The sequence below is a fragment of the Lepidochelys kempii genome, chromosome 21 (assembly GCF_965140285.1).
Source record: "Lepidochelys kempii isolate rLepKem1 chromosome 21, rLepKem1.hap1, whole genome shotgun sequence".
Lineage (NCBI taxonomy): Eukaryota > Metazoa > Chordata > Testudines > Cheloniidae > Lepidochelys > Lepidochelys kempii.
The window spans coordinates 14,137,497-14,164,755 of record NC_136400.1 but is presented as its reverse complement, the minus strand read 5'-3'; the positions used below and the strand labels follow the sequence as shown (position 1 = coordinate 14,164,755).

Here is a 27,259-nt window from a genome sequence, read left to right as displayed (position 1 = left end):
TGCGATTTCTGGAGGGATCTAACTCCTCCAGTTTTCATCACTTTCCTCTTTTCAAACAGCATGGGAAATCAGTCTCCCCCGCCTTTGCTCACATGCCAGTAAGAATGGTGTTAGAGTCTAATAATGGTATCAGGAACATTTTTCAAAAGCACATAATTAACATAGGATCTTAAGTCCCATTGATTTCCAGGGAAATTAAGGCCCTAAATGCCCAAGTCACTTTTGGAAATGAGATTTAGGTGCTTAAGGCCAGATTTTAAAAAGTTTTTAGGTGCCTAACTCCCCCTGATTTCAAACCTTTACAAATCTGGCCATTGGGCACTCTTGACAATTTTACCCATATACTAAAAATGGGAAAGAAGCAGTGAAAGAACCATTCAGTAGTTTATTCAATTGGCTGAGCAGAATTGCTCCCAATTGCATTTGCACGGTATCTGGGGCTCTGTCCAGACTACATGTCAATACCCTCAGTGTCTAGGCTTCCAGCTGTACCCATGGGGAGTTCCCAGCAAGCTACAGCTCACTGCAAGGAAGACTTCCCTCATATTCGACATACAGTTCCCTTTCTTAATGTCGCCCCCTCATTCTTAGCTGAACCCTTGTGCCACCCTAACCAACTTCTCTTGATGGTTCCACCCTTCAGATATACACAGTGTGAAAGGGTCGGGCCAGATGGCTACAGGAGAGTGATCTTATTGGGATCCAGAAAGTGGGTGGGCAAAGCCCGCCCACTGCTAAAGGATCCCCCCCAGCCTAAGAGGGGGGTCCACAGGACCTGGAAAAAACAAAGAATTACAGGGGACAACTAATGAACAACAGGGTACAGGAGCGTGATAGAAGGCAGATATATTAGCCCCAGGTTAAGCAGGTCCCTTTTCCCTGGGTAAGGTAACAGGGGCAGTTCCAGAACAATTAGGAACTTGCTGGAACCAGTTAAGGCAGCCAGGCTAATTAGGACACCTGGAGACACTTAAGAAGCTACTAGAATCAATTAAGGCAGGCTAATTAGGGCACCTGGTTTAAAAAGGATCTCACTTCAGTCAGGGAGGGGCATGCAAGGAGCTGAGAGTGAGAGGGTGTGCTGCTGGAGGACTGAGGAGTACAAACACTATCTGGCATCAGGAGGAAGCTCCTGTGGTGAGGATACAGAAGGTGTTGGGAGGAGGCCATGGGGAAGTAACCCAGGGAGTTGTAGCTATCACACAGGTGTTACACGAAGCACTATAGACCGCTGTGATCCACAGGGCCCTGGGCTGGAACCCGGAGTAGAGGGTGGGCCCGGGTTCCCCCCGTCTCTCCAACTCCCTGTTGGATACAGGAGGAGTTGACCTGGACTGTGGGTTCCACCAGAGGGGAAGGTCCCTGGCCTTTCCCCCAACCCACTAGGTGGACCAGCAGAGTCTGCGGGGATTGTTCTCCTTCCTTTTCCCCATGCTGGCATGATGAGGTTAGCTGAGTGAACAGCAGGTTTGAGCCACTATCAAAAGTGGCCAAACTGAGGGCTGCCGTGAACCTCTGAGCGAGCAAAGCTGCCAATAAGCGCAGGATCCCCCTGCACACACACACTCTCCTGCTGGTTATAGCTCACCTTACCGGTAAACATCTGATGAAGTGAGCTGTAGCTCACGAAAGCTCATGCTCAAATAAATTGGTTAGTCTCTAAGGTGCCACAAGTACTCCTTTTCTTTTCACCTTACCTGATCACTCTCATTACAGCGTGTATGGTAACACCCATTGTTTCATGCTCTCTGTGTATATAAAATCTCCCCACTGTATTTTCCACTGCATGCATCCGATGAAGTGAGCTGTAGCTCACAAAAGCTTATGCTCAAATAAATTTGTTAATCTCTAAGGTGCCACAAGTACTCCTGTTCTTTTTGTCACAACAGTTATTCCAATTCCCCTTGCATCCATGCCCAGCTCACCCGCTCTCTGCGCCGTGAAAATGGGAGGGGGCCCCTCAGCCAAGCCACCCACACTTACTAATTTTAATTCTCTTCCTAACTCAACCCACTTGTTCTCTTGGAGCCAAAGATCGCCCAGACAGATTTCCACACACTCAGCACCCAACACATCCACTGGAGGTAGGATAAGAAGTAATGGGTTTAATCTACAGCCAGGGAGATTTAGGTTAGATATTAGGGAAAACTAACTCTAAGGATAGTTAAGAGGTAGAACAGGTTTCCAAGGGAGGTTGTGGAACCCCTGGCACTGGAGGTTTTTAAGACCAGGCTGGACAAACACCTGGCAGGGATGGTCTAGGTTTACTTGGTCCTGCCTCAGCACAGGGCGCTGGACTGGATGATCTCTTGAGGGCCCTTCCTGCCCTACATTTCTATGATTCTATGTGCCCAGCTCTTTGAAAATTTGTCCACTACCTTTGGGAGTCAAGCCCTCCTGGAAATTGTGACACTAATGATTTTGGTCACTGCTTTCTGAACTCCTTCCACTTGAACTTTCTCTTCCTGGTGCAGAGGTGCTCCGAACAGACTGCAGGATTGTAGGCTTGGCCTCCTCAGGGCCATGGGGAGACTAGCACCCCCTAATCCCTCGCTCCATGACGTGATCCTTCTGCACGTGTGTTGCAAAAAACCCACAAGTCTCTTTTGCTGCCATATCACGTTGCAAACTCACGTCTAATTGGCTTCGGCCTCTCTGCCCTCAGTCTCTTTGGACATTACAGCTTCCTCCTCTGGTGCGTTACCATCGCTTGCATCTGCCAGGTTGAATCGTCCCTCATGTCAAACCCAGGTCTCAAACCTCTCTAGCAAGGATGGCCAGGCCTCTGGGTGTCTGTGCTTTCCCAAACTTCACAAAGAACTTTATGGGTCTGCAGGAGTCCTAGAACTAGTTCCACCTGGGGAATTCCCCCCCATTATTTGAATCCATGGTTTTTCAAGGCGGATTCATAAGCCTCTTTCTACCTAAGGAGAAGCTTGTGCTGTGTATCGGAACAGGAGCTAGAATGGCACATGCCCCTAGGGCAGCCCTACAAAGACCAGGAGTAATTGCTGTTACACAAGGGAAGTGCTACTAAAGAATGACTGTCCTGACACCTGCCGTCAGGCTGGCTTTGACCTTGTTCATGGTGCTTTTTGGTCACTGGCAACAGGATGTGATGTCACTTAGCATTGTCATCACAGGGAGCAATACATATCGGGTGTCAGTGTAACCCACCCCCATCAGTGTGATGCTCTGTCCCCCTCTAGTGCTGGCTGGGCCACTTACAGATATCAATGATCCTGATACATTCTTGGTTGACAGAGCCGGGCCTTTTTACCGCAAGCAGTGGAAGCTCATGCTTGAAGACCCAGAAGTCCCAGGTTCAATCCATAAGGCTGATGATCCACCCGGGGGCTCAGCACGGCATTACCCTGCTTGTAAGAACACTTCCCGTTCATGGCGTGGCTGGTCTGATGCCCGGATCTCAGGCTTTGGTGAACCACTTGGAATATCTGCAGTAGAACTCATAGTGCAAAGCACTAGCGGGCCAGGACACAAATAAAGCAACACTCAGATTGTCAAGCAAAGCAGAAGGCAGTTTCTTCCCCTGCTACAGCCCATTCCAATGCCCACCATTTGCACAGCCTCAGACTGGTCGATGCACATACAGCTAATTGGGGTGAGAGCGCCACTGGTCTTCAAGCTCATCACTGGCAGAGGGGTGTTGGAAAATCACCATGTGATGGTGACTATCTTACAGGAAAGTTACTCCAGAATAAGGCAGGCTGTGGATTTACAGTGCTATAGCTCTTGCGGAATAGGTCCCTGTGTGGACACACTTATAGAATCAAAGAAATGGGGAGCTGGAAGGGCCCTTGAGAGGTCATCTAGCCCATCCCCCAGGGCCAAGTAAACCTAGATCAGCCCTGAAAGGTGTTTGTCCAACCAGTTCTTTAAAACCTCCAGTGATGGGGTTTCCACAACCTCCCTAAGTCACCTGATCCAGCCCTGAACTACCCTGAGAGTTAGAAAGTTTTTCCTAAAAATCCAGCCAAATCTCTCTTTCTATAAACTAAGCTGATTCCTTCAGGTCTACGCTTGGTGGCCATGGTGAACCACTGATCACTGTCCTCTTTCTAAGAACCTTTCTATATTCGAAGACTGTTATCATGTCGCCCCTCAGCTTTCTCATGTCTAGACTAAGACCAAAGGGGATTAAGGTAAATCAGAAAAAGGCACTCTTGTCCTGGATTTCCCCAGGCTGGGTGCCCATACAATGGCGTAGTAGCAAGAGGAGAAGACACAAGTTCACACCAATAGAGTCTGTGCTGTGGGTCTGCAGTGGCTTCCCTGCCTCAGCTAAAAATCCCAGGCTCAGCACCTCTTTACCATCTCAGTGAAAATACAGTTCTGGGGTTGTCCCATAGTGCTCACAGAGTGTGCAGTACTGGAGCAGCTACGGGAGAACCAGCCACCTTTGCCGTCAGTGGACTTGCAGTGAAACTCCTCCCGCCAAGTGCCCCCAGGGCTGTCTTAAATTAGATGTCTCTTTCCATGTGCTCTGCTGTAGCCCAACCACAAGCCATGGGCTGGATGCAGGAGTCCCTGGGCAAGCTTCTCTGGCTTGTGTGATACAGGAGATCAGAATGGTCCCTTCTGGCCTCAACTATGAGGTTACACCTTAACCCAAAGGGGCAGGCATCAGCAGTATTGTGGCCACACCAACCATGCACCCAGCCTGTTCTGCTGTCACCTGCACCAATACACATCTCCTCCTTGGTCTTTAGGCCTCATCTTGTGTGCATCTGACCATTGTCCTGGGTGACACACCTCCCAGGCCAGGGCATTTGACCAAAATCCCAGTTAAGGTTGAGGCTGCAGAAAGTTTTTAACCTTCTCTACGTGTTTGGAGAGCTGAGGGGTTCTCGTTTTCTGAGTATGGTTGTGGGGGCGAGAATTACCTCAGACTACAGTAGTCATCTTTAAAAAAAATGATTTCTTTAAAAAAGAGGGAGAAAACATGGAAGAAACGGTTTTCTTCACATATCTGGACTGACCCTTCTCTCACGCTAAACTAGATACAGCCTTGTTAACTTGTGCAAATGTATCGCGACTCTGACAATATTTGGTATTTTTCTTAGAGCCCCACCTTCTGGAGTCATGTTATTGTGGGGAATCTCAGCTATCATGTGAAAAAAGAAAAAACAACACCCCAACAGTTTCTGGCCTTCATAGTTGCAGAGAAAAGCTGGAAAACATGACTCCTAAAGCTTCAAAACCCAGAAGGGAAGCAACGAAAACCAGAGAATTATTCGTTGTTTAAATCTCATTATTCTGGGGGATCCTAACTCATGATTTTTGAACACGTGAGGTTTTCAGTGCTGCTTCCATCTCCCGGCAACGTTGCCCTCTGATCACACCCTACTCAGTTTGCCACAGGCTCATAGACTTGAAGGCTGGAAGGAACCATCATGATCATCTAGTCTGACCTGCACGTCGCAGGCTACAGAATCTCCCCTGGTTGTCTCAGATAACACCTCAAAAGGGGTGGGGAGGAAGGGGAGCTCCAGCCTCATCAACCCCACCCCAGCTCCTGCAGCTCTCTCCTGCCTATCCCGGATTTTGGGGGTCGCAGGGCCGCTCTTCATTCACCTGAGCTCCATGGGAACTACTGCTCAGAAGCAACTCCACATATTTTATTGCCCTTGAAGGCAAATAGGGTCTGCTGGCCCAAAGCCACAGACTGGTTGGCTAGAATCTTTCCCACGCCTTAGCTATTATGGGTGTCTTGTCAGAAGGATGTCTGGAATTCTCCCTACTTCTGGCTCTCGGAGGCCAGAAGCCTCCCTGTAGCCCGTGACAGGGCTTATCAGGAAGATTTATGCCCCTGGTTTAGCTCAGCTGTTTTATCTTGGAAGGCTTAGCCTAACGCCTCTGAAAGGTGCTGGCGTTACCATACATAGAGCTGTTCCTCCGTAGCCACCCTTGTATCCGTCACGTAGCGCCTGTCTCACCAACCCCCCCATGCTCCCTTCACTGAGCCGGGCAGGCATTTACACCTTTCTCTTCCCCGCGGAGCGGCTGTCCAGTTCGCACCTCCAAGCGAATTTTCAGCCTCGCTTGAGGCGATCGCATGAAATCGCTTGAGGCGACCGTGAACTGTCCCCCCCACCCCCGCCACTACACCACAGGCTAGATGGCAAAAGCCTTGCCACTCACCCTCTCTCCCCGCCCCAAACCACAGCCTAAAACTCCTTGTGAGATGCAAACTTTCAGGCCGGAAGGAAATGGTTTGTGTGTCAGGGCTCTGGAGAATGAACCCGTCTGACTCCCTACAAATGCGTCTTTTCTTCTTCCGCGTGCTCTGGCTGTTAGGAGAACAAGCACCCAGGGGAGACGTTCACAGAGCAACAATGATGTGCAGCGCTTTGCCTTTTCAACCACCGGCCCCGGGCTGCTCTGTCCCACGTTAAAACCCACTGTAGCGTCTTGGCTTCCCCTCCATGCAGCATCCCCTGGGGGCCTCCCTCTGACTCTGCATGTTGCACGGCCTCTGCTCAGGAGTAAATATAGCCTTAGCCTTCACCACACGCAGCTTCAATATACAGAACAACCTCCTCATCCTGCTTGGACTCCTGCCCAAAAACTCCCCTTGGTCATGAAGCCTGCATGAACTATGGGCAAGGGCAAGCCCGCTGGTGTGCTGAGACCATGGCCTGTCATGCTGACCAATATTCTCTCATTTTCTTCCTTGGGCTCCCCCGTCCGTCCGTGTCCACCTGTTGTCTCTTGTTTTATACTTGGATTGTAACCTCTCAGAAGGAGGGGCTGGTTTTGTTCTGTGTTTGTACAGCGTCAAGCACAGTGGGGTCCTGATCCGGGACTAGGGCTGCTAAGTGCTACTTGAATACAAATAATAAAAGTACTAATATATGCAAAGAGTGGTGTGGGAAAAGTCAGCCAGGAGCTCCTAGTTACCCTTTCTCATGCTATAAGATTGACCTGTCACATCAGAGCAGGGAGTCCCATCTGGTCCAGTGTCTCATCTCCAACAATGGCCAGTGCTAGACATTGCAAAGGAAGGCGCAAGAAAGCCCCCAGTGGGCGATTATGGAATCACCTGCCCTCAAGGGAAAGTTCCTCCAATTTCTGTTACATAGTGATTGGTTTATAAGGCTCACGCCCCATATGTTATGTTCCCCTTAGCTAGTGTGATTGGAGATGTTCTCATTATAATAATAGAGTATTTTAATTCCCCCCCCCCATAGATCTCAAAGTGATTTACAAAGGACGTCCATATCATTATCCCCATTTTACAGCTGGGGGAAATTGAGGCACAAGGCAGTTATAAGTGACTTGCCTGAAGTCACCCAGCAGGCCAGTGGCAGACCCAGCAATCCAACTCAGGTCTTCTGAGTCCCACTCTAGTACACTATCTACTAGGCCACTCTGCCTCCCCTATACATGTCTATTTCTTTTTTAAACCAAGCTAAGCCTCCATGACATCCTGGGGGAGAGAGTTCCACTGGATAACGATGCACTATGTGAAAAAGTGTTCCCTTAAAGCCATTTTGAATTTTCTGTCCATTTCAAGAGATGTTCAGACCAAAAAGGGATCAACATGACCACCCAGTCTGAGCTCCTGCACAGCACAGGCCAGAGAACCATCCACAGGGATTCTTGCATCCAACCCAGAGCTCACGGCTAAGATGAAGCAGAACTTTCAGAAAGACATTCTGCATGTTAGCAAGGAGGGATGCGAAGCCCTGCCTCTGGCTTTCCTCTCTTTTGAAAGAACAAGGAGCAATGGTCTCAAGTTGCAGTGTGGGAGGTTTAGGTTGGATATTAGGAAAAACTTTTTCACTAGGAGGGTGGTGAAGTACAGGGAATAGGTTCCCTAGGGAGGTGGTGGAATCTCCTTCCTTAGAGGTTTTTAAGGCCTGGCTTGACAAAGCCCTGCCTGGGATGATTTAGTTGGGGATTGGTCCTGCTTTGAGCAGGGGGTTGGACTAGATGACCTCGTCAGGTCCCTTCCAACCCTGATACTCTATGATTCTATGAAGCCATCCAGAAGAGGGCTCATGGCAGGTCTTACTAGCAGAAGCCCACCCAGACCATTTAGATCTCAGGTTTGCACTCATCACAGAGCAGGAGCTTTATTCTCCCTGTAAACAGGGTTACCAGTCCCTGGTAGTTCACAGACCCTGCCACCCCACCAAGCATATCCCTGCAGACTGCAAGTCTTAGGGGGAGGTGGGAAGACCCGATCAGACCAGATTCCTGAGCCCTTTGGCCAGGGCCTTGTCTCTCACAGGGGCTAGCAGCAAAGTAAAGTGGGTATGAAAGAATTTAAAGGGGCACAAGGTTTGTAAGTGCCAATACACAGACGGCCCTGTAGGACAACAGTAAAATCCTTCAGGCTTTCCAGAGCTGGAGGGGTAATGGTTCTTCACCCTGCAGTGCTGGCTATGCGGCTTTGTTTGCTGTTCACTCAGGATTCACCAGGTTCTGCCGGGGAGCAGCTTCCTCCATGAGTAGCCCCAGCAAGACCAATAGGACCACTTGCAGGGGAAGATAGTACTCAGCATTAATAAAGGCCGGCACGTGCTGGTCCTACGGGGCTGCTGTGGACACAGGAGTTGAGGGACTCACTGAGGTTTTGGTCCCGTGGTTATACTGAAAAATCCCGCCAATTTCCATTTTCTTGGTGCCAGAACCAAACCATCAAGAAGCTTCTGTTTGGGTCAAAGAGAGCGTTTTCAAACCTTGTTTTGAAACAACCTTTTGAAAGCCAAAAAGGCCAAACGATTTGTTTAAAAAAATATCAGAATGAACTGTTTCAAAGTCCTCGTTTTTACTGGGCTGAACCTATCCGCCATGCTTGCAGATAATTTCGGTCACCCCAGAACTGCATTTCCAGGTGAATTTCCTATTCGCCCAAAACATTTCAACTACCTCTACTGGCCTGTGCTGAGTGAAGGGTGGGATTCGCTCGCCAGCAGTGTTCAGAAAGCTTTTTGCCAATCTAGAGCTGGTGATGACGATTTACTATTTGCATTGCAGTTTCACCGAGGAGCCCCAGCCACGGACCAGGGCCTACGGTGCTAGGGGCTGTACAAACACAGAACCAAAAGACGATCTTTACCCCAAGGAACATACAGGATCAGCAGGGCTTAATTTGTAATGAAAGAGGTGCTGGGGCTCAAGCAATTTTTTTACATTCATAACCGATGCTGCAAGCCCAGAGGGGCCGGGGCTCTGACCTGCCAGGCCCAGAGGGGCCGGGGCTCTGACCTGCCGAGCCAGGGTACTGGGACGTAGCCCGAGCGAGCCAGGCATGAATTAAGCGCCGAATGTCAGACAAGAGATAACAGCTCGATACAGATGGGTCGGGGAGCCCAATGGTGATGTTAGAAGACAAAGGAGCAGGTTGACCCAGAGGCGGATTTGAGCGCCGGCTTCTTTATTGCGATACTTGTTCCCCTCGACCCAATTGTCCAGTAAGCACTGGATTAATTACAGCACGCTCCTTTTAAATTTAAGTTAGTATGTAAATGCCTAAATCTGTTACAACACCCGCAACCCCCCCGTTAAGTAATAGAAACACCCATGCTATTAGTAGACCCACCCCTTTCTGTTGTTCACAGCATTACGCATGTTAGGCATTTTTACCTTGAAAATACATTTCTTTCCCGTGATTTGTCGCTACAAATTCCCTGAATCAGCGGCTCTCAGGGGCGGGAGGAAGGGGCCATGACCCAGGGCTCGCTTGTGTAGCTGGGAAAGACGGGAGGGGGAGATCACACTTTTTTTACACAAAGGGTATTTTTTCGGACCACGACATTTCTTATGCAGCTGCAAGGCTTATTTATTCCCAACAGGCTGAAGGGGAGGGGGAGGGATGACACTTCTCTATTAAGCGAAGAAACAATGCCTGCCCGTGACTCTACTCCCTAATACCATCCCAGCACTCCAGCGGTTTCCCAGGTCTCTACTGAGCCCTAACATCTTCCAACAAGCGAGACAACACTAATCCGCTCCTCCCTCCCAGGCTGATTGCCATTGCTGGTGTTGTTTATGAAAGTCCGTCCCCCAGCAGCCTGCTGGGTCAGATGGGTCACAGCCCTGGTGGGCACTGACCCCTCCAGATCCAGGCTCACTGTGCAACAGGTGGCAGAGGCCAGCAGCAACTTTGGGTGCTCACCTGGAGGGCAACTTTAAGGCAGCTGGCTGGCCTCAGAGCTCTGCCTTTGGGGCGTTGTGCCATAAAAGCATCCGGCCTGAAGCAGTTTCTCAGATCAAAGATGCAGGCTCTCTGCATACAGGCCTTCACAGCTTGCCTCCACTGTGTGATTTCCCCCCAAGGATCTTGCAGGGAAGTTAAGACTTTGGTAAAGACCCAGAGGAGGGAGCCAGTCCCACCCGCCGATTCTCTCTGTTGATATCTCTACCAGCATCCTGGATATGGGACCCTATAGGTGGAAGTGGCCCTCGGCGGGGTTCTGTTCCTGCCAGATGCTCCCTTTCATTCATTTCCGGCCCCTTTGAACTTGTTCCGTCTTCCCAGTAGTTAGCACAATGACTCAAGAGCGTGGCTGCAGGACAGGAAGCCCAGGCCTGCGTGTCAGCAGTCCTATGCATTGCAGTTGGGGCAGGGGAAAGTCCCTGCTCTGTTCTGCTTGGTACAGATGGGGCTCCTGAAGTGACCTTTGCTTCCATGCTGCTGGGGCGCGCGAGGCACAGTGTGGGAGCGGAAGGAGACACATTACCCGCCGCCCCCCATCTCCCACCTTTAGGAACATCATGACTTTCCTGCAAGATTCCTCCAGCAAACTCACATCACATGGTATCTCTCTGGCCCCCTTTATCATAATAACAGGATCTGGGCAGTTCAGTCATTATCATTTTAACCCTCACACCCCACCCTCCAGAAGGCAGGACAGTGCTATTATCCCCATTGTACAGATGGGGAACTGAGGCCCAGAGAAACTAAAGGACTTGCCCAAGGTTATAAAGCCACCTGTGGCAGAGCAGGGAATTAAGCCCAGCTCTCCCAAAAACTAGGCTGGCACCCAACCACTGGACCATTCCTCCTCTCACACGTGACACACACTGAGCATCATCAACCACCCCATTTGACAGGCAATGAAGACTCAGACAGAGGAAGTGACTCGCCCGAAAGCAGGGCCAGAATCCTAGTCTGGGGCTTCCAGCCGTGGCCTCCACCCTCCAGGCCACTCTGCCTACCTCCCCCTTACAGAATTACACCTCACACTTTCAGACAATATTGGGTGGTTTCGCGCAGGTTCCTGCTGTGGAGATGGCAGCGTGCATAGGGGAGGAATCTCTGAAAGAGAGAGGGGTGGTGGGTATCAAGTCAGAGCAAATAAGAAGCCTCACAAATCCCTAAAACCAGCAGCAAGCTGAGCCTGCTCGGAGATCAAAGACATTTCGTTAAAATCCTTTTGTGGTGCCTGCACAAGGAGCCTGCAAAAGGCTTTTCCTGTGATATTTCCAGACCTGGCGTCTCCTGGGTGCAGCTTGCACAGACAAGGGAGGGAAGCTCCATTTTCAGGTGCAGACCAGCTGAGCTCCTCATTCCACTGCTGTGAGGAGAAGGTTGGGCGGACGTGGGAGGCAGGAGCTGAGCCATTGCACTCAGCAGTGCTAGGACCGGCAAGCAAGCGGGCAGGATAAAAATCAATGATTTTTTTGAAAAAAAAAAGAAGGAAATTAAATTGGATTTTTTTTATTTAAATCAGATTTTGGATTGTTATTTAAATGAGTAAATCTGTTCTAATGAAATCTGACATTCGTATAAAAGATGTGACAAGCGGTCTGTAATTTTTGCCTGCTTAGGAATTTACCGTGGAAAGTAGGTCACGTTATTTTCAATAAAGAACGTTATCGACAGGTGCAAGAGAACATCAGCAAGAGAAGGCCTCCAGATATAATTCCAGGGCTGAACAAATATCAGGTGCGGTGAATCCGGAAGTTAATTAATCAAAATTGATGTGTCAGACAGTAGGCCTAATTGTGGACAAAATAACAAGAGAATGGGCTATTTCACCCACCGTTCCCCTTTGTGGGTCTTTAAAGAAAGGAATTTTACTGAAGAACAGAGAGAAGGACGGGAGGGAGGAACAGACGAAGGCTATTAGAACAAAAACTTCACCATCACCGCTGCTGCCCGCACTCTTTCCCGAGACCCAGGCCTTTGTTAATCTGATCTTGAGAAATGTCCTGACAAACCAGGCTAGATAGAGGGACTCAGAGGACACTGCCCCTCTACCACCTCCGGCTTGATCCCAACCACCACCTGAGATGAGATGGAATCGGATTTTAAGAACAGCTCCAGCCCAGCTCAACTCACTTCTTCTCTTTGCCCGCAAACAGCAATTATATCATCTTGGATACCAGCTAAGAGACTGTCAAACAAGGGAGGGTCTTCCCTCTAAAATCTCTCTCCAGCTAAAGGGAACAAGGGACATTGGTCGAATGAAAGCTTTATTTAATACTTTACATTGCAAAGACGTTAACTGTTTTTCCTTCTTTTCTGTGATTTTAATAAAAGGTGAAAAGGCCGTTTCATGGTGTGTTTGCCATGGTACCGAGCATCTCTGTATACCAAACCCCAAACCTTGTTTAACACTATTTAATGTTGGAGAGTGACTTGGTTATGCTAACACTTTCGGCCCATATGTTCATAGATCCATAGATATTAAGATCAGGAGGGACAATTGTGATCATCTAGTCTGAGCACAGGCCAGAAAACTTCCCCGATATGATTCCTAGAGCAGAGCTTTGAGAAAAACATCCAATCTTAGATTTAAAAATGATCAGTGATGGAGAATCCACCACAAACTTTGATAAACTGTTCCAGTGGTTTTTCTCACCGTTAAAGATGTACGCCTTATTTCCACTCTGAATTTGTCTAGCTTCAACTTCCAGCCATTGGATCATGTTAGACCTTCCTCTGCTAGGCTGAAGAGCCCATTATAAAATTTGTTCCCCATGTAAACACTTGTAGACTGTGATCAAGACTCCCTTTAACCTTTTCTTTGTTAAGATGAATAAATTGAGCTCTTTGAGGCTATCACTCTAATCCTTCAATCATTCTTGTGGCTCTTCTCTGACCCCTCTCCAATTTATCAACATCCTTCTTGAATTACGGGCACCAGAACTAGATACAGTTCTCCAGCAGTGATCACACCAGTGCCAGCGGGCCAGCTAAAGTTAAAGTTAGAAAAGTTTCTTTACCGAATAGCTGGACAACCGTGTGTATTCCATGGCTGTCCCAGTCTTTAAAGCTCTCTGGTTTGCCATTTGGGTTAAGAGCTGGATTATGTGCAATGGGTGTCGCTGGTGAGGGGAAAGAACTGATCTTATCTCTAGTTCTATCCCAAACCCCTAGAGAAGCCTTTGCTAAAGGATTTGTGTAAATTTCTGGCAGGCGTGATTTTTTTATTAATCCATGGTAGCCTAGTGATGTTTTATACTGTAGCAATTTTCTTGTTCAACAGGACCCACTGTTGGGCTGGGTTACCGTGCCCCCAGTCCACTTCTGCTTTGAGTGGGTTGGCTTGCGAGCACCACAGAATATTTGAAGCAGTTAGTCCACCCAGTTTACTGGGTCTGTACAAAGTATCTGCGCTCACTCTTGGTCTTTTTTAATTCCATATAAATTCTAAACAAGCGCTTCTGTATTTCTGCTAGGGTTTTATCTGGGATAATCACAGAAAGATTTGGAAACAAGACAGAGATCCTTAGCAGAATATTCATTTTGACTGTGGCTATTCTTCCCAACCAGGAAATTGCATGTTGCCCCCAGCCCGCAGAGCTTGGTTCACTGGCTGATGGAGTGGTTTGACATTTCATCTTAGAGCTCTTCTAGGTTGTTTGAGATTTGAATTTGCAGGTACCTTATAGAATTTGTTACCCGTTTGTACTCAAATGTTTTCTGGAGGAGTGACTTTTCAGAGTCTGGCAAGTGTACAGCGAGCATGTCAGATTTGGCATCATTTATGATAAATCCAGGCACTTTCCCAAAGTCCTCATTTCTTCAGAAACTAATTTTAGGAAAATGTTTGAGTTAGATAAAACTGATATTAGATCATCTGCATAGAAGGCTCTTTTCTAGGGTGTCAGGACCGGATTTTAACCACAGCATCAGCAACAGCTGCTCTAGCCTATCTCAAGGTCTCCTTTTTCCCCCCAAAAGGACAATTACCATCATCTTGGATTCCAGCTAAAAGACTGTCAGACGAGAAGCGTTTTCCAAAACACTCTCTCCCCCAAAAGGAAACAAGGGATGCTGTTAGAATGAAAGCCTGATGTAATCATTTACATTGCAAAGGCTTTAACTGTTTTTCCTCCTTTTCTGTCTCTTTATTAGAAGGTTAAATGGAGTTTTCATGGTGTGTTTGCCATGGTACTGAGCAGGTGGAGGTCGCCATATGCCAAGCCTTATTTAACACTGTCTATTGTTGGACAGCGGATGGGTTATGTTAACACTTTTAGCCCATATATTCCATTTGAATTAATACAACAGGGCTAAACTAATTATAATCTATTACAATATTTAAATAAAAAAATAAATATGAGAACATAAGAATGGCCCTACTGGGTCAGACCAATGGTCTATCTAGTCCAGTATCCTGTCTTCTGATAACGGCCAATGCCAGGTGCTTCAGAGGGAATGAACAGAACAGGTCATCATCAAGTGATCCATCCCCTGTCACCCTTTTCCAGCTTCTGGCAAACAGAGGCTAGGGACACCATGCCTGCCCATCCTGGCTAATAGTCATTGATGGACCTGTCCTCCATGAATTTATCAAGTTCTTTTTTGAACCCTGCCATAGTCTTGGCCTTCCAACATCCTCTGGCAAGGAGATCCACAGGTTCACTGTGCGTTGTGTGAAAAAAAAATACTTCCTTTGAATATGCTGAATCCGTGAGCCTCTAGCAAAAACTCTGCATTAAAGGCTGCTTTTCTATATAAAGAATCAGAGGCAAAACATCTAGCTTTTGAGATCACGCTTTAGAAATATTGCAAAACAGCAGCAAATAAGCAATGTATCATTTGCCATTTTCTGCCATACTAAAAATGTACAATTAATAAGAATATGAAAATATTAAGTTATATAATTGCTTAAATAAATGAATATAGTTACCGCGTTCCCTCCTCGGAAGCAAAAAAGATGAACTAAATCTAGTGTGAAGGCTTTATTTAGCTGTAAATCAACACATTTTAAATGGTTACGCCAAGCAATAAAAAGGCACCGTTCCTTAGAATGTAACTGACGTACAAATGGGGAAGTTGATTAACACACACAATTTAAATTGAGGCTTTCCACTCGGTGATTTAAGTCGTGATTTAAATCACTGATTTAAAGGGCCTTGATTTAATTCAATCTGGCCTGCAAGCGGGGACGCTGAGAGTCAGGATTGAAAGCAGAGGTTTTTTAAAAAGGAATGAAGGATTCGGAGACGAGATCGTTGTGGGAAGCTGCTGAAAGAGCAGCAAGAACAGAGGTAGGGTGTGTGTGTGTGTACACACGCACATGAGAGAGAGAGAGCCCAGTGCAGCTGCCCCACCCTTATTTCTGAGGTGACCCAGTGGAGGAAGGTGCCTGGCTTGGTACCTATCAGTTTTCAGTGGTGATGCCCCATACGCTGTTCTCAGAAACAGGGATATACAGGGTGCTGCAGCTCGACCCAACCCAGTCCAGCTGTGCTCAGATTCTTATTACTTTATTGTATTGTGATGATAGCCACTGCCCGAAAGAGCCTACAACCGTCTCTCTGCATGGACATCAAAGAAAGCCACTTACAGTCCGTTTTATTTTTCTTTTCTTCTGCCTGTTGACATGTATTTATTTATTAACTGACAGGGTCAGGTATTTAAGCAGTTTACCCGCTCTTTCACTAGGAAGGTAGATGCAGAACAATTGGTGATGTAGCTTTAGACAAAACCAGGTACATTCATTCAGGGGAGTCCTAGGGCTGGTGTTAGACAGGAGCTGCGGCTGGATTATCATAATGGTCCCTTCTGGCCTTAACCTCGATGAATGTAGGAAGGTCACTAAAAAGCCTAAATCTCCTATTTGCCACAAAAAAACCAAAGTGAAACGTCACCTGGACCTGCTGGCATCTCAGCGTCCTGTGCATTAGAGCCTAAACGCATCGTCCAAAGGGTCACCATGCTCTCCCCAAACCAGGCACTCACTAGCATGGCTTGGCAGTCACTTTCCAAGATGGCCTGTTCTCAGTCAGACACCTCTACAAGCAGGACGAGCTTGCCAAGAGCTCAGCATGCTGGGTGTACACTGGGTGCTGAGTTCTTTGGAACATCTGACCCTGGCTATGCTTGGGAACCTTGCCCTGAGCTGTATTGAAAATCACGGTCGGGTGAGTGCTTAAAAAGCACAAAGGAAGGTTAGTCCCTTGTTCTGAACCGTGCATTCCATTCCCGAGCAAAGAGTTCTTCTCCGCGCTGATTTGGCCTTGGATCTGTGAATGCGAACTTCAGAGTGAGATATGCACCCAGCCAAGCAGAGGCAGAAGCCGGGCAGCCAAGCTGCTGCTGCTCTATCTGCCTCCCAGCTCCTTGGGTCACCTCTGGCAGCAGCCCAGAGCGCGTCCGTGCCGTGAGTATCCCCCGTTTGTCTTGCAGCCACGAGGCTCAGGACGTTCCAAATGTTAACCAGATGCCTCAGCTGCTTTGGATCACTTCACATGTGGCTTCTTACACAGCAAAAAAACGGGAGCCAGGCAAGGAAAGCACTCAGCACTCTGGGTTCCCTCACGAATGCTGCTCTGCAACTGGACTTAATTTGATCATGCAGGTTTCTGGGAAAGTGCACTGTGGGGGAAGGGGTGGGGATGGGGGGACGGGACCCAGAGCTGAAGCAGGAGCCTTAGCTTTAATCAGGAGTCTCTTGCTAGGATGCAAAACAAAGCGTTTCCTAGTGCACCAGCCTGCCTAGCGGTAACTGCAAAGCCTGCTTGCCCTGGTGGGCGAGCACTAGACTGCGGAACACACAATATTGGTCATCGTGGGTAGCAATCATATGCTGACCTGCCGTGGGGCTTCCATCGGAGGAGCCTTTGTGACATACCCTGTGAGCTAGCCGGGCGTTAGCCCCATTTTGCAGGTGCGGATAACAGAGGCCTGAGGAGGTCAAGTCAAACGGTTCAAACGTGGGGCCAAATTCAGTCCACTCACATTGTCCTCTCATCTGGCCAGTGGTCCCTACTGGAGCAGAACTTCCCCGTGGCCAGTAAATGACTGACTGTGAAGAGCCCTCCTGAAGCCAAGTGACCCCACCACTCTGGGGTCTGAAAAACAAGCAGGATCCTGAGACAGAAGCCCCAGAACTCAGGCAGATGCTGATTTGGGCTGAAGACCCGCATGGCCGCTTGCACAAAGATGGAGCTGAGGTGCTGGCCAAGGACGCATTGCTCCTGCTCCACTCACAGGGAGCCCGCAGCATCATAGAATCATAGAATATCAGGGTTGGAAGGGACCCCAGAAGGTCATCTAGTCCAACCCCCTGCTCGAAGCAGGACCAATTCCCAGTTAAATCATCCCAGCCAGGGCTTTGTCAAGCCTGACCTTAAAAACCTCTAAGGAAGGAGATTCTACCACCTCCCTAGGTAACGCATTCCAGTGTTTCACCACCCTCTTAGTGAAAAAGTCTTTCCTAATATCCAATCTAAACCTCCCCCACAAGCATTCCGCCATCAGACAAGCATTCCCCCATCTGCTACCGGCGCACCTGCCCTGCCAGCAAACACAGAGTCAGTGCTCGCTGTGGGAGCTGCTGATCGGAGACAGGGCTCTGGGACAATTTAAGAGCAAACAGAACAGCCGAAAGGGCTGGCCTTATTGCCCTTCATCAGACAAGGTGGCAGCTACTTGTCAGAGCCCCACCTTGTCACCAGTGTCCACCATGCGACTGTCCTGCTTTGGGCGGTCAGTGACTGTGGTCCATGTCGGGAACTTCCCTTCCTCAGGGCTACTCTGCTTAACTTATCTTCAGCGGCTGATTTAGAGTTAGTGGGGCCCTGTGCTCAGCTTCATTTATGGGGCCCCTCCGCGGGGCCCAGCCAAGAAAAAGAACATTCGCTCTTATCTTCCCCCAGCCCCTGTTTTCATTATTTTTTTCTTCATCCTCCTCCTATAAGTAGTAGGAAGTAAATTAAAATAAAGGGAGGTACCTTGATTGTTTTTGTAGTTTAACTTATTTGTCCACAGACCACTTGAAAATCGGAGGGTCTTGGCAGACCATTTAATGATCTTTCCAAATATGGTTTGTACCGTTAGCGAATGATTGTAAAGTGCTTTGGATAAGAGGGTTTCGTTAAAAAAAAAAAAAAAATAAAAATGAAAAACACATTGGAGTGCAGGATCTGGCCAGGAGTTAAGGTGTGGGAGGGGGCTCAGGGCTGGGGCAGGAGGTTGGGGTGTGGAGCACTTACCTGGGGCAGCTCCCATTTGGTGCGAGGGGTGCAGGTGAGGATGTGGGGGGGTTGCAGGAGTCAGGGTGGGCAGGGGGTGTTTGAGGGGGGTGCAGGAGTCAGGGCAGGGGATGGGGGTGTGGGCTGGGGTTGCAGGGGTGCTCCTAGCCCCCTGCCCCAACCCAGCACCCTGTCTGAGTAGGGGGAGTGCGGGGGCCCTGCCTTTGCTCCACCCTGCCCCGATTCCACCCCCTTCCCCAAGGCCGCACCCCTGCCTCTTCTCCACCTCCTCCCGCAAGTGCACTGCGGCCCCGCTTCTTCCACTCCCTCCCAGAGCACCGGCAAACAGCTATTTGGTGGCGGGGGAACTGCTGGGAGGGGTGGGAACACGGCACACTCGGGGGACAAGATGGGGAAGGGGCAGCTTGGCTGCCGGTGGGTGCAGAGCCTGCAGCAGCAGCCCCAGGACCAAGCTTCTGCCCCTGCAGCTGCCCGGCTTTGGGGCCCCCTGTCATTGGGGCCCCCTGTCATTGGGGGGCCCTGTGCCAGGGCAGAATGGGTTTTACTGTAAATCCACCTCTGCTTATATGCCCCCCTACTACTGTAGTATCTGAGCCCCACCCAGTCTGTACCATGTACATGCATGGAACAATATTAGGTGCTATTATCCCCACTGTAGAGATGGGGAAGTGAGGCAGAGAGAGAAACTAAGTGACTTTCCCAAGGTCACCCAGGAAGGCTGTGGCATAGCAAAGAATTGAACCCAGGTCCCCACGTTCCCAGACCAGCTCCCATGCCACTTGGCCATCCTTCCAGCACAGCCAACAGCATGACTGTGGCTAACAGCATGATCCAGTGGGGGCTGGTTTATCAGCCCCCTGTGCCATGCGCATGCTGGCAGACAGCCTTACCAGGGGGCTGATAAACCCCACCTGGAAGACCATGGAAGACCACCTGGAAGACCACGCCTGCTTGCACTGCCTCTGAGCGGTCAGTCCCGAGTCCCCCCCAACGCAATGGGATGGAGGTGAAAGAGGCGAGAAGCGGCTGGTGCAGAGGTCAGAGCTGAGCCCCTTCTGCAGTGTGACAGGGTGGCAGCGTGTCTCTCTCGCTCTCTCTCTGTGTAAAGCCCTGTTGTGGTTGCTGACAGATTCCAGAATCCTATCACAGCCTGGTTCTCTGCTCCCTCGTGTCTTGGTGCCTGAACTGCCAGATACAGGACCCTGGGCTAGCAGCCCGCCCTGGGGTTTCCCAGAACACCAGCTGGGGCACACAGGCATGGGGCTTACGCCCTGGATGTCTCCAAATGGCCCTTCCTGACTCACCACCCCTTTAGAAGGCACCTATTCCTCTGCCTTATCCCATCAGCCAGTCATAGCCCGCTCATCCCTGGAATGCTGTCTGAGCCAGGCTACGCAGGGCAGGGACACGGTCCGGCACTTTATCACCATACTTCTCCCAAGCAGCCTGATCTGCAGCGATGCCGAGCACCCAGGTGTGGTGATCAACTCCTTTGTCAAGCTGGGCAGCCGCAGCCGCTCACTGCGGCGACGGGAAGGGCTCTCCCGTCAGCAGAGTTCTTCCACCGCCCCGAGAGGCAGCAGAATTCTTCTGTCGACCGCATCCTGTCTGCACGGGGTTGCTCAGGTGTGTGGATTTATCACACCCCACTCTGAGCGCCGTAGCTGGGTCGACCTGGCCTCAGTGTCATCCTGATCAACGGTGCAGTGACGCGGTGCTTAAAGCTGCAAGCTCCAGACCCAGGAAACTAAAAACTAAAACTAAAATTTTGGAGTAATTTTAACACATGGGGCCGGGGGGCGGGGGTGGTGGTGGTTACACAGTGATAAACCAGGTATAAAATTATACTGGTTATAGCTCGGAAAAATCCTTCACAAACATTGTCTGTCCCAGCCTTGAACTACGATATTGTATCCCTGCAGCCTTAACTGCTACATTAGCAAGCTGCCTAGCGATGCAACCTCCTTTGCTACTAGTTTACTGTGGCAAATACACATAAAAGCAAAGAAATTCCCACAGCAACACACTTGTTAAAAATGTCAGGTTTAGTATGTAAAACAAGGGAACCACCAGGCAGTTCTCAGTCCGGAGCCCGGCTAACCGTACCCCCTTGTTGTCTCACTAACTGTGCCCATGCAGTTGTGAGATTCCTGCAGGCTCCGGCCCCTCAATTCACCCTCTTGAGAAGGCCTAGAGAGCTCTGAACAACTATCCTTCCGGCACTCCTGGGCTGGGAGAGATGGTCTTTTAGTTCCGTATTTGTGCGGTGCCTTGCACAATGGACTCTTGATTCATGACTGGGGTTCCTAAGTGCTACCACAATAGAAATGAATAATAACACAGAATAGCAATGGTCATATCATCATGGATCCAAAAGAGCAGTCAGAGCTCCATTTGGTGGAAGGAGGGTGGTACAGCTCTCAGGTGGGAGGGGTGCATGCATACTGCCTTAGGTTGGTAGATAGGAGATGGGCAGGCTGCAGGGACAAGCCTGGTGCTGGAATTTCAACTGTGCATTCCCCAGCTGCTGTGTTTAAATTCTTAACTCCTGGCCAAACTGGCACGGATTTTTTTTCCCCTGTGAGATAAATAGAATATTCTTAAAGGAGAAGGCCAGTCTGGGCTAATCAGGCCATCATGCTCACCGCAAGAGATGGGGGGTGGGGGTGGTGGATTGCTTGCAGGAAGGACAGTAGCCCTGCCAGGACACCCTGTCTAGACAGTCCGACAAAGCAAACTCTGGCTGTTCAGCTGGGTTGTGGCCACAGCAGGTCCATGCAGGGTAGAGATAGGTTTGCGGAAGTTTATAATTTAGAGACGCTCCCTTATAAGGGACAGTATGATGAATCTAGGAGTTTAGAGCTGTGCCCAGCAAGAGTGTGTGTGTGTGTTGGGGGGGGGGGGGGGGGGGGGCGGGGGCAAGGAACCCAGCCGAGCTGAGTAGAGCGGTTCACCACAGACGCTCTCTGGTTTGTTTTATTAAAAGTTTTATTCCTTCCTCATTCACCGCTTTGTTGGTTAACGAACCCCAAGACCATTACTTGCTGTCACAAGTGCCGAATGAGAAGGAAACCGCAACTAATAAGAGGAAAAACAGAGAAAGATGAATCATTGGGGATCCTTAAAGAAGTGATCATTAAAGGTGGCCTGTAGAAAGAAGCAGCTGCTGCCCAAGTGTAAGAGACCATTGGAACTGCAGGCATGAGCTGGCTGTGATAGATGGGGCGATTTTCACGGGCAGTAAGGCTGTCATTCCAATGAGCCTCCGAAAAGAAATGCCACAGAAGATCCACGAGGGTCATTTAGGAATTGAAAAGTGCAAACAACGAGCACGAGAGGTGCTGTATTGGCCGCGGATCAACCACGACGTTACTAATGTGGTAGGAAACTGCTTTTCATGCTTGAAATTCAAGCCATGCCAACAGGCAGAGCTGCTGAGACCTCACCGGCTTCCACAAAGGCCTTATGAGAAGATTGGTCCAGACTTATTTACCTGGCAATCAAAGGATTCTTTAATAGCCACAGCTTCTTATTCCCTGTATCCAGAAATTTGCACACTGCACAGTACTAATAGCAAATCAGTGATAGCCGGCATGAAGGGAATCTTCTCCATGCATGGAATGGCAGATGAAATCTTTAGTGTTAATGGGTCACAATTTGCCAGTGCAGATTTAGGCAATTTGCCATAGACTGGGATTTTCATCACAAAACATCAAGCCCAAATTACCCCCAATCGAATGGGCTTGTGGAAAGGCCAATACGGACACTAACGGACCCTTTGAAAAAAGATTTTTGACAGTGGGGGTGATTTGTATAAAGCGTTAGTGGTTTACCAACGTACGCCCCTGGAGAATGGCTTTTCTCCAGCTCAGTTGGTAAAGGGGAGGAGGATCAGATCTAATGTACCAATCACAGATAACGTGCTGAAATCTCAGGACAATGAAACTGTGCAGAAGATGAAAGAAAATCAGAATTGGAAGCAGAAGTATTTTGACAAAAGGGCCGGGATCTCCCCATCTCTTAACTCAGGTGACAGAGCGTGCCTGAGGAATCACACGTCTCATATTTGGGGCCAAAGGGGTACCATTAAAGAACAGCTGCCTCCAAGGGTTTATGTAGTCCAGACAGACAAGGGGGACACATTTTAATCAAAGGGATCTAGGAGTAATCCCAGAAAGTTCCAACACATTGACAGTTGATGTGGACTCTGGCCTTTCTAAACTGACTAATCCTTAATCATCAATAGACAAAGGAGAAACTGGCAAGGAACAAGAGAACAACTATTGAAAGGCAGATCCAGAGAGGGAGATAAAAACGTCCTGAAAGACTCAGAGGACTTGCTAACCTGCCTGGAGAAAAACCTCGCCTCAGCCTCGGATCCTCCGTGTGACTGAGCAGCTATCACAGCAACCCAGCGAGCGATGGATCCCCAGGACTGTCCTTGTGCTACAGGTGGCTCCTGGCTCCAAAAATTGCAGGTGCACCTCTTGCAAAAAGGGCTGTTGCTCCTTGTTGCCCAGCTGGATGCAATAATTGTGCCACGGGCTTTGTCTGCAAAGCTCCAGCATCCAGTAAAGGCAGCTGCTGTCCCTGAAATGGCTATTTCCTGTTCTCCTGTAAATACTCTGGTTTGAAAGGAGACATTAATTTTGTTTGTAATGTAGCCATGACTATTTTGTACCTTTCACAGAAATGCCGATTTGAGGTTGAATGAAAATATTGGCCATGGCTGGAGAAAGGGAAAGGGAAAGTGAGTGGTAAAGAGTCACTCCAGAGAGATGTGCTGGTAACCTCTCCTCTCTAGACAGTTGACACATTGGGTTTGGAAACGTGCTGGACATGGGTTGAGTATTTAACGTCCATGTTATAAGATGGTTGTTAGCTGTTTATTTATATATGTATGTATTTAAAAGCTAACTGGTTTCTCTTTAAGAGGGAAGATGCAGAGAGATGTTTGTGGAAGATTATAATGTAGAGACACTCCCTCAGGAGGGTCAGTATGATGAATCTAGGAGTTGAGAGATGTGCCCTGGAAGCTGGGTTGAGAACCCAGGGTAGCTGTGCAGAGCAGTTCATCACAGACGCTCTCTAGTTTGTTTTATTCCTTCCTCAGGGACCCCCACGATCACTACGTGCAGCATGGTCTGGGGGTGCCGCCCCTCTCCTTCTGCCATGGAGCCCTGGGAAAAAACTGCCGAGGGGAGCCAGCCAGGGACTCCAGCCAGTAGGAGCAGAAGCAACCAAAGCAGGAACCTCAGAGAGCTCCCTGCAGTACATATGCATCTAGAAGCCACGCAGCTCCAGCCCTGCCACATCCAGCAACCTTGCAGCTCCCTTCCCCCCACCCCCGCCCCACCGCCAGGCATACCCAGGGCCCACCATGGGTTTCAGGGTCTCTGCCGTGAAAAGGCCACCGAACCTGGCAGCCCAGGAGCACCAGGGCAGCAGCGGAGAAGTGAAGGGGTTAAACATTTCCTATCAGCACTGCAGAGTTCAAATAAAGGGCATTCCCTGATTTATACCCCGCATTCTGCCGGGGCACAATGTGATGGCAATTAGACTCACATTCTATGGGCTTGGCTTTGTCAACAAACATAATAGCAAGGAGGATAAGGATTCCAGAATTTCCTAACTTCTGGAGCATCTCCCTAGGCAGCCCTTCCTCTGGGCAGGTAGTTCTGCCCCAGGACGGAGAGGGGGGCAGGTGGCAAGCACTGATTTGAACACTGGCTCTTTCTCTGCCCCAAGGCTGCACCAGCACTGGACCCTCAGGAGTCCCCGCATAGTACGGGCACCAGACCACTGCCTGCTTTGAATGCCCCAGAGCCATTATAATCAGACACTTGGCTTCCATGCCCCGCTCTGAGTCAGGAGTCACACCAGGGCTGTCTTCACATTCCTGCTGTCTGAAGCACGCCACTGCCCTTAATCCTCTCTCTAGTGGTGCTCAACTCCAGGGCAAGAACAACTCCAGGGCAAGAACAACTTCCTTGTTCTGTGCTGGCCTGGGAGTGTGTGGGGGGGTTACACAGCCACATGGCGCAAGGCACATGGCAAAGGAGCGCATTTCGCAGGCACATTCTAAAGGAACACCTCCCAGGAGGAAGTGTTGAAGCAAAGTGTTAAGTGTGTGGGCAAGCCAGAGTAGGGCAAGCAGCTCTGTGTCAGGTACAGCTTCTGGGGCTCTTCTCTAGGGCAGCCGGGCACTACCAGCCCCCCTTGTGGAGCTGGACACATTCACTGCTGTCACGAGCGCTACGGGCTGGCCTGTCAATGTGGCAGGCATGTACCGCACGATGGACGGACAGACCCCCCTGGCCATCCAGCCTGCTAAGCGGGATGGAGACACGAGGGGGTTGGAGACATGAGAGTGGCCCTTCTACTGCAGAGGGAGCTGGGGTATGCCTGATCTCAGCCAGGATTACAGATGGACCTGTCTTCATGCTGTTAGCAGCAGCGTCCTGGCTGTGTCCCAAGGTGACTCTGAAAGGTGGCAGCAGAGGCTCTCCTGTGCCCAGGGGCTTTCCTACCTTAGGGGGATCTTCACACGCAGGTAGCGATCCACCGCGATGGCCAGCAGAGCCAGGATGGAGCTTTCGGTGAGGATGAGGACGGGGCAGGCCACCGACAGGCAGGTGTAGAACTCCATCCGCGGCCCAACGTTGATAACGATGGCAAGTGGGATGACCAGGGTGCCCACTGCCACGTCAGCCACAGCCAGCGAGACGATGAAGCTGAAGGTGGCATCCTGCAGAGCCTGGTTCTTCTTGACAGCCCAGATCACCAGGACGTTCCCTGGCACAGACACCAAGGCAATCAGCACTTCGATGGTGATGTAGGCAGCCTGGAAGGCAGAGACGGACTGTGCCATAGTGCCCTGGTCCCCGCTGGTGACAGGGCTCGTTGGTCACCTGCAAACACATGGGGAAGACAGTTACCCCAGCACTGGCATTATGCCTATCCACCAACTGGAGAGCAGCTGTGAGGACAGCAACCCCCACCTGTCCGCCCCCTTGCTGGCCACCTCCCTCGCCGGCCCATCCCCCAACTGGCCACCTCCTTGCTGACCACCCCTCCCCAACCTGTACACCCACCCACCCTCCAGCCAGCCACCCCCTCTCCCACTTGTCCACCCCCCCCCATCCAGCCTACCTTCTCTCACCTGGGCACACCTCCCCCACCTGTCCACCCCTCTCCCACTTATCCACCCCTCCTCAGCAGCCCACTCCCCCCCCCGTCACCTGGCCACCCCTCCCCTACCTGTACACCCCCTCTCCCACTTGTCCACCCCCCCCATCCAGCCTACCTTCTCTCACCTGGGCACACCTCCCCCACCTGTCCACCCCTCTCCCACTTATCCACCCCTCCTCAGCAGCCCACTCCCCCCCCGTCACCTGGCCACCCCTCCCCTACCTGTACACCCCCCTCCCACTTGTCCACCCCTCCCCCACCTGGCCACCCCTCCCCCAGCAGCCCACTCCCCCCATCACCTGGCCACCCCCTTTCTGGCCATTCCTTCCCCACCTGTACACCCCCCCCCAGCCCACCTCCTCTCACTTGTCCACCCCTCCCGCAACTGCCCACCACGCCGGCCACCAACTCCCACCTGTGGACCCCCCCCCTCACCTAGGCAGGTCCCTGCCCCCCCGGAGCAGCGGGCGCCTCCCAGCCGCGCCGGCCCGGCTCCGAAGTGGCTGCGCCCCGGACGCCCGTGCGCTCCTCGCCCCGCGGCTCCCGACCGTGCAGCCGGCCGGCCCCCGACGGGGCAGCGGCGGACTCAGCCCGTCCGAGCGGCCGCCGGGGCTACGGGGGTCTCGTCCATCCCGCCCCCCGGCACCCCGCGCCTGCAGCCGGCTCCTTGCCCTCGGCCGCCCGGGCTGGGGCGCAGCCGCGGCGCTCACCAGCCGGGCTCCGCTCGCCGCCTGCAGCCGCCCCGGCAATCACATGGCCACCCGCGCCGCGCTCTCGCCCGGCAACATTTTAAAGAGCTAGCGGCGGCCGGGCAGGGGGCTCTCGGGGGGCAGCGGCCGGGCAGGGGGCTCTCGGGGGGCGGCGGCCGGGGGCTCGGGGGGCGGCGGCCCCGGCGCCCGGAGGGGCGAAGAGGAAGCAGGGACTGCAGGGCAGGGGTGTGCCCCAGCCTCAGCCCCCCCCTCCCGCCCCACAGCCAGGTTCCTGCACGAGCTGCAGGCTCGCCCCCCCCCTCCAGCCCCGCCGCACCCCAGCCCCACCCGGGCCTCACCCCTCGCTGCGGGGCTGGCTTTGCCGGGGCAGAGATTTAGCGCGTCCAACCGCGGAGTCTTGCCCTCGGGCTCGGCTGAAGCGCCAGGCACGGGCTGTGCCGGCATCACCCTCTGTCCTTGCCGCGGGGGAAAGTAGCTGCAGCTCCCCCTTTGCCAAGGGACCCGGCGCAGCCCGAGAGTGGGACCATCCGCCCGGGCAGAACTCCCAGGAGGGCGGCCTGTAAACACCGCCTGCGATCTGGGGATGACTTCCCCCAGCACCGCCTGGGCCCTTTCCAAATCAGGCCCCCAAGCAGCTTGGCTGGAAGTGCCTGCGAACAGAGGAGATGCAGGAGAGGGGCTCATAGCCTCACCTGCACACTTGTGTTTAATTCACCGGAGCCAGATTGGGGCCCCCTTATTCATGCTGGAGAGAGTCCACCCAAGGGCAACGGGGAAATGATTAGGGGGCTGGGGCACATGACTTAGGAGGAGAGGCTGAAGGAACTGGGATTGTTTAGTCTGCAGTAGAGAAGAGTGAGGGGGGATTTGATAGCAGCCTTCAACTACCTGAAGGGGGGTCCAAAGAGGATGGAGCTCGGCTGGTCTCAGTC

The 27,259-nt window shown here is 51.1% G+C and overlaps 1 protein-coding gene across 2 annotated transcripts in view; it reads right to left on the bottom strand.

Annotated features, from left to right (window-relative positions):
* ADORA1 (adenosine A1 receptor) overlaps positions 1-26,886 on the bottom strand; it is a 70,939-nt gene extending 44,053 nt beyond the window's left edge. Inside the window, exons 1-2 of one of the 2 annotated variants that reach the window (XM_073319939.2) lie at positions 26,666-26,886; positions 24,957-25,337 (exon numbers count right to left, since the gene is read on the bottom strand). In XM_073319939.2, coding sequence (XP_073176040.1) covers positions 24,957-25,297 — 341 coding nt within the window. In that variant the 5' untranslated portion in view covers positions 25,298-25,337; positions 26,666-26,886. Of the gene's footprint in view, positions 1-24,956; positions 25,338-26,052; positions 26,348-26,665 lie in introns of those variants that run through there. The other variant, XM_073319938.2, reaches the window with a different exon arrangement.
* Between the last annotated feature and the right edge of the window lie 373 nt (positions 26,887-27,259).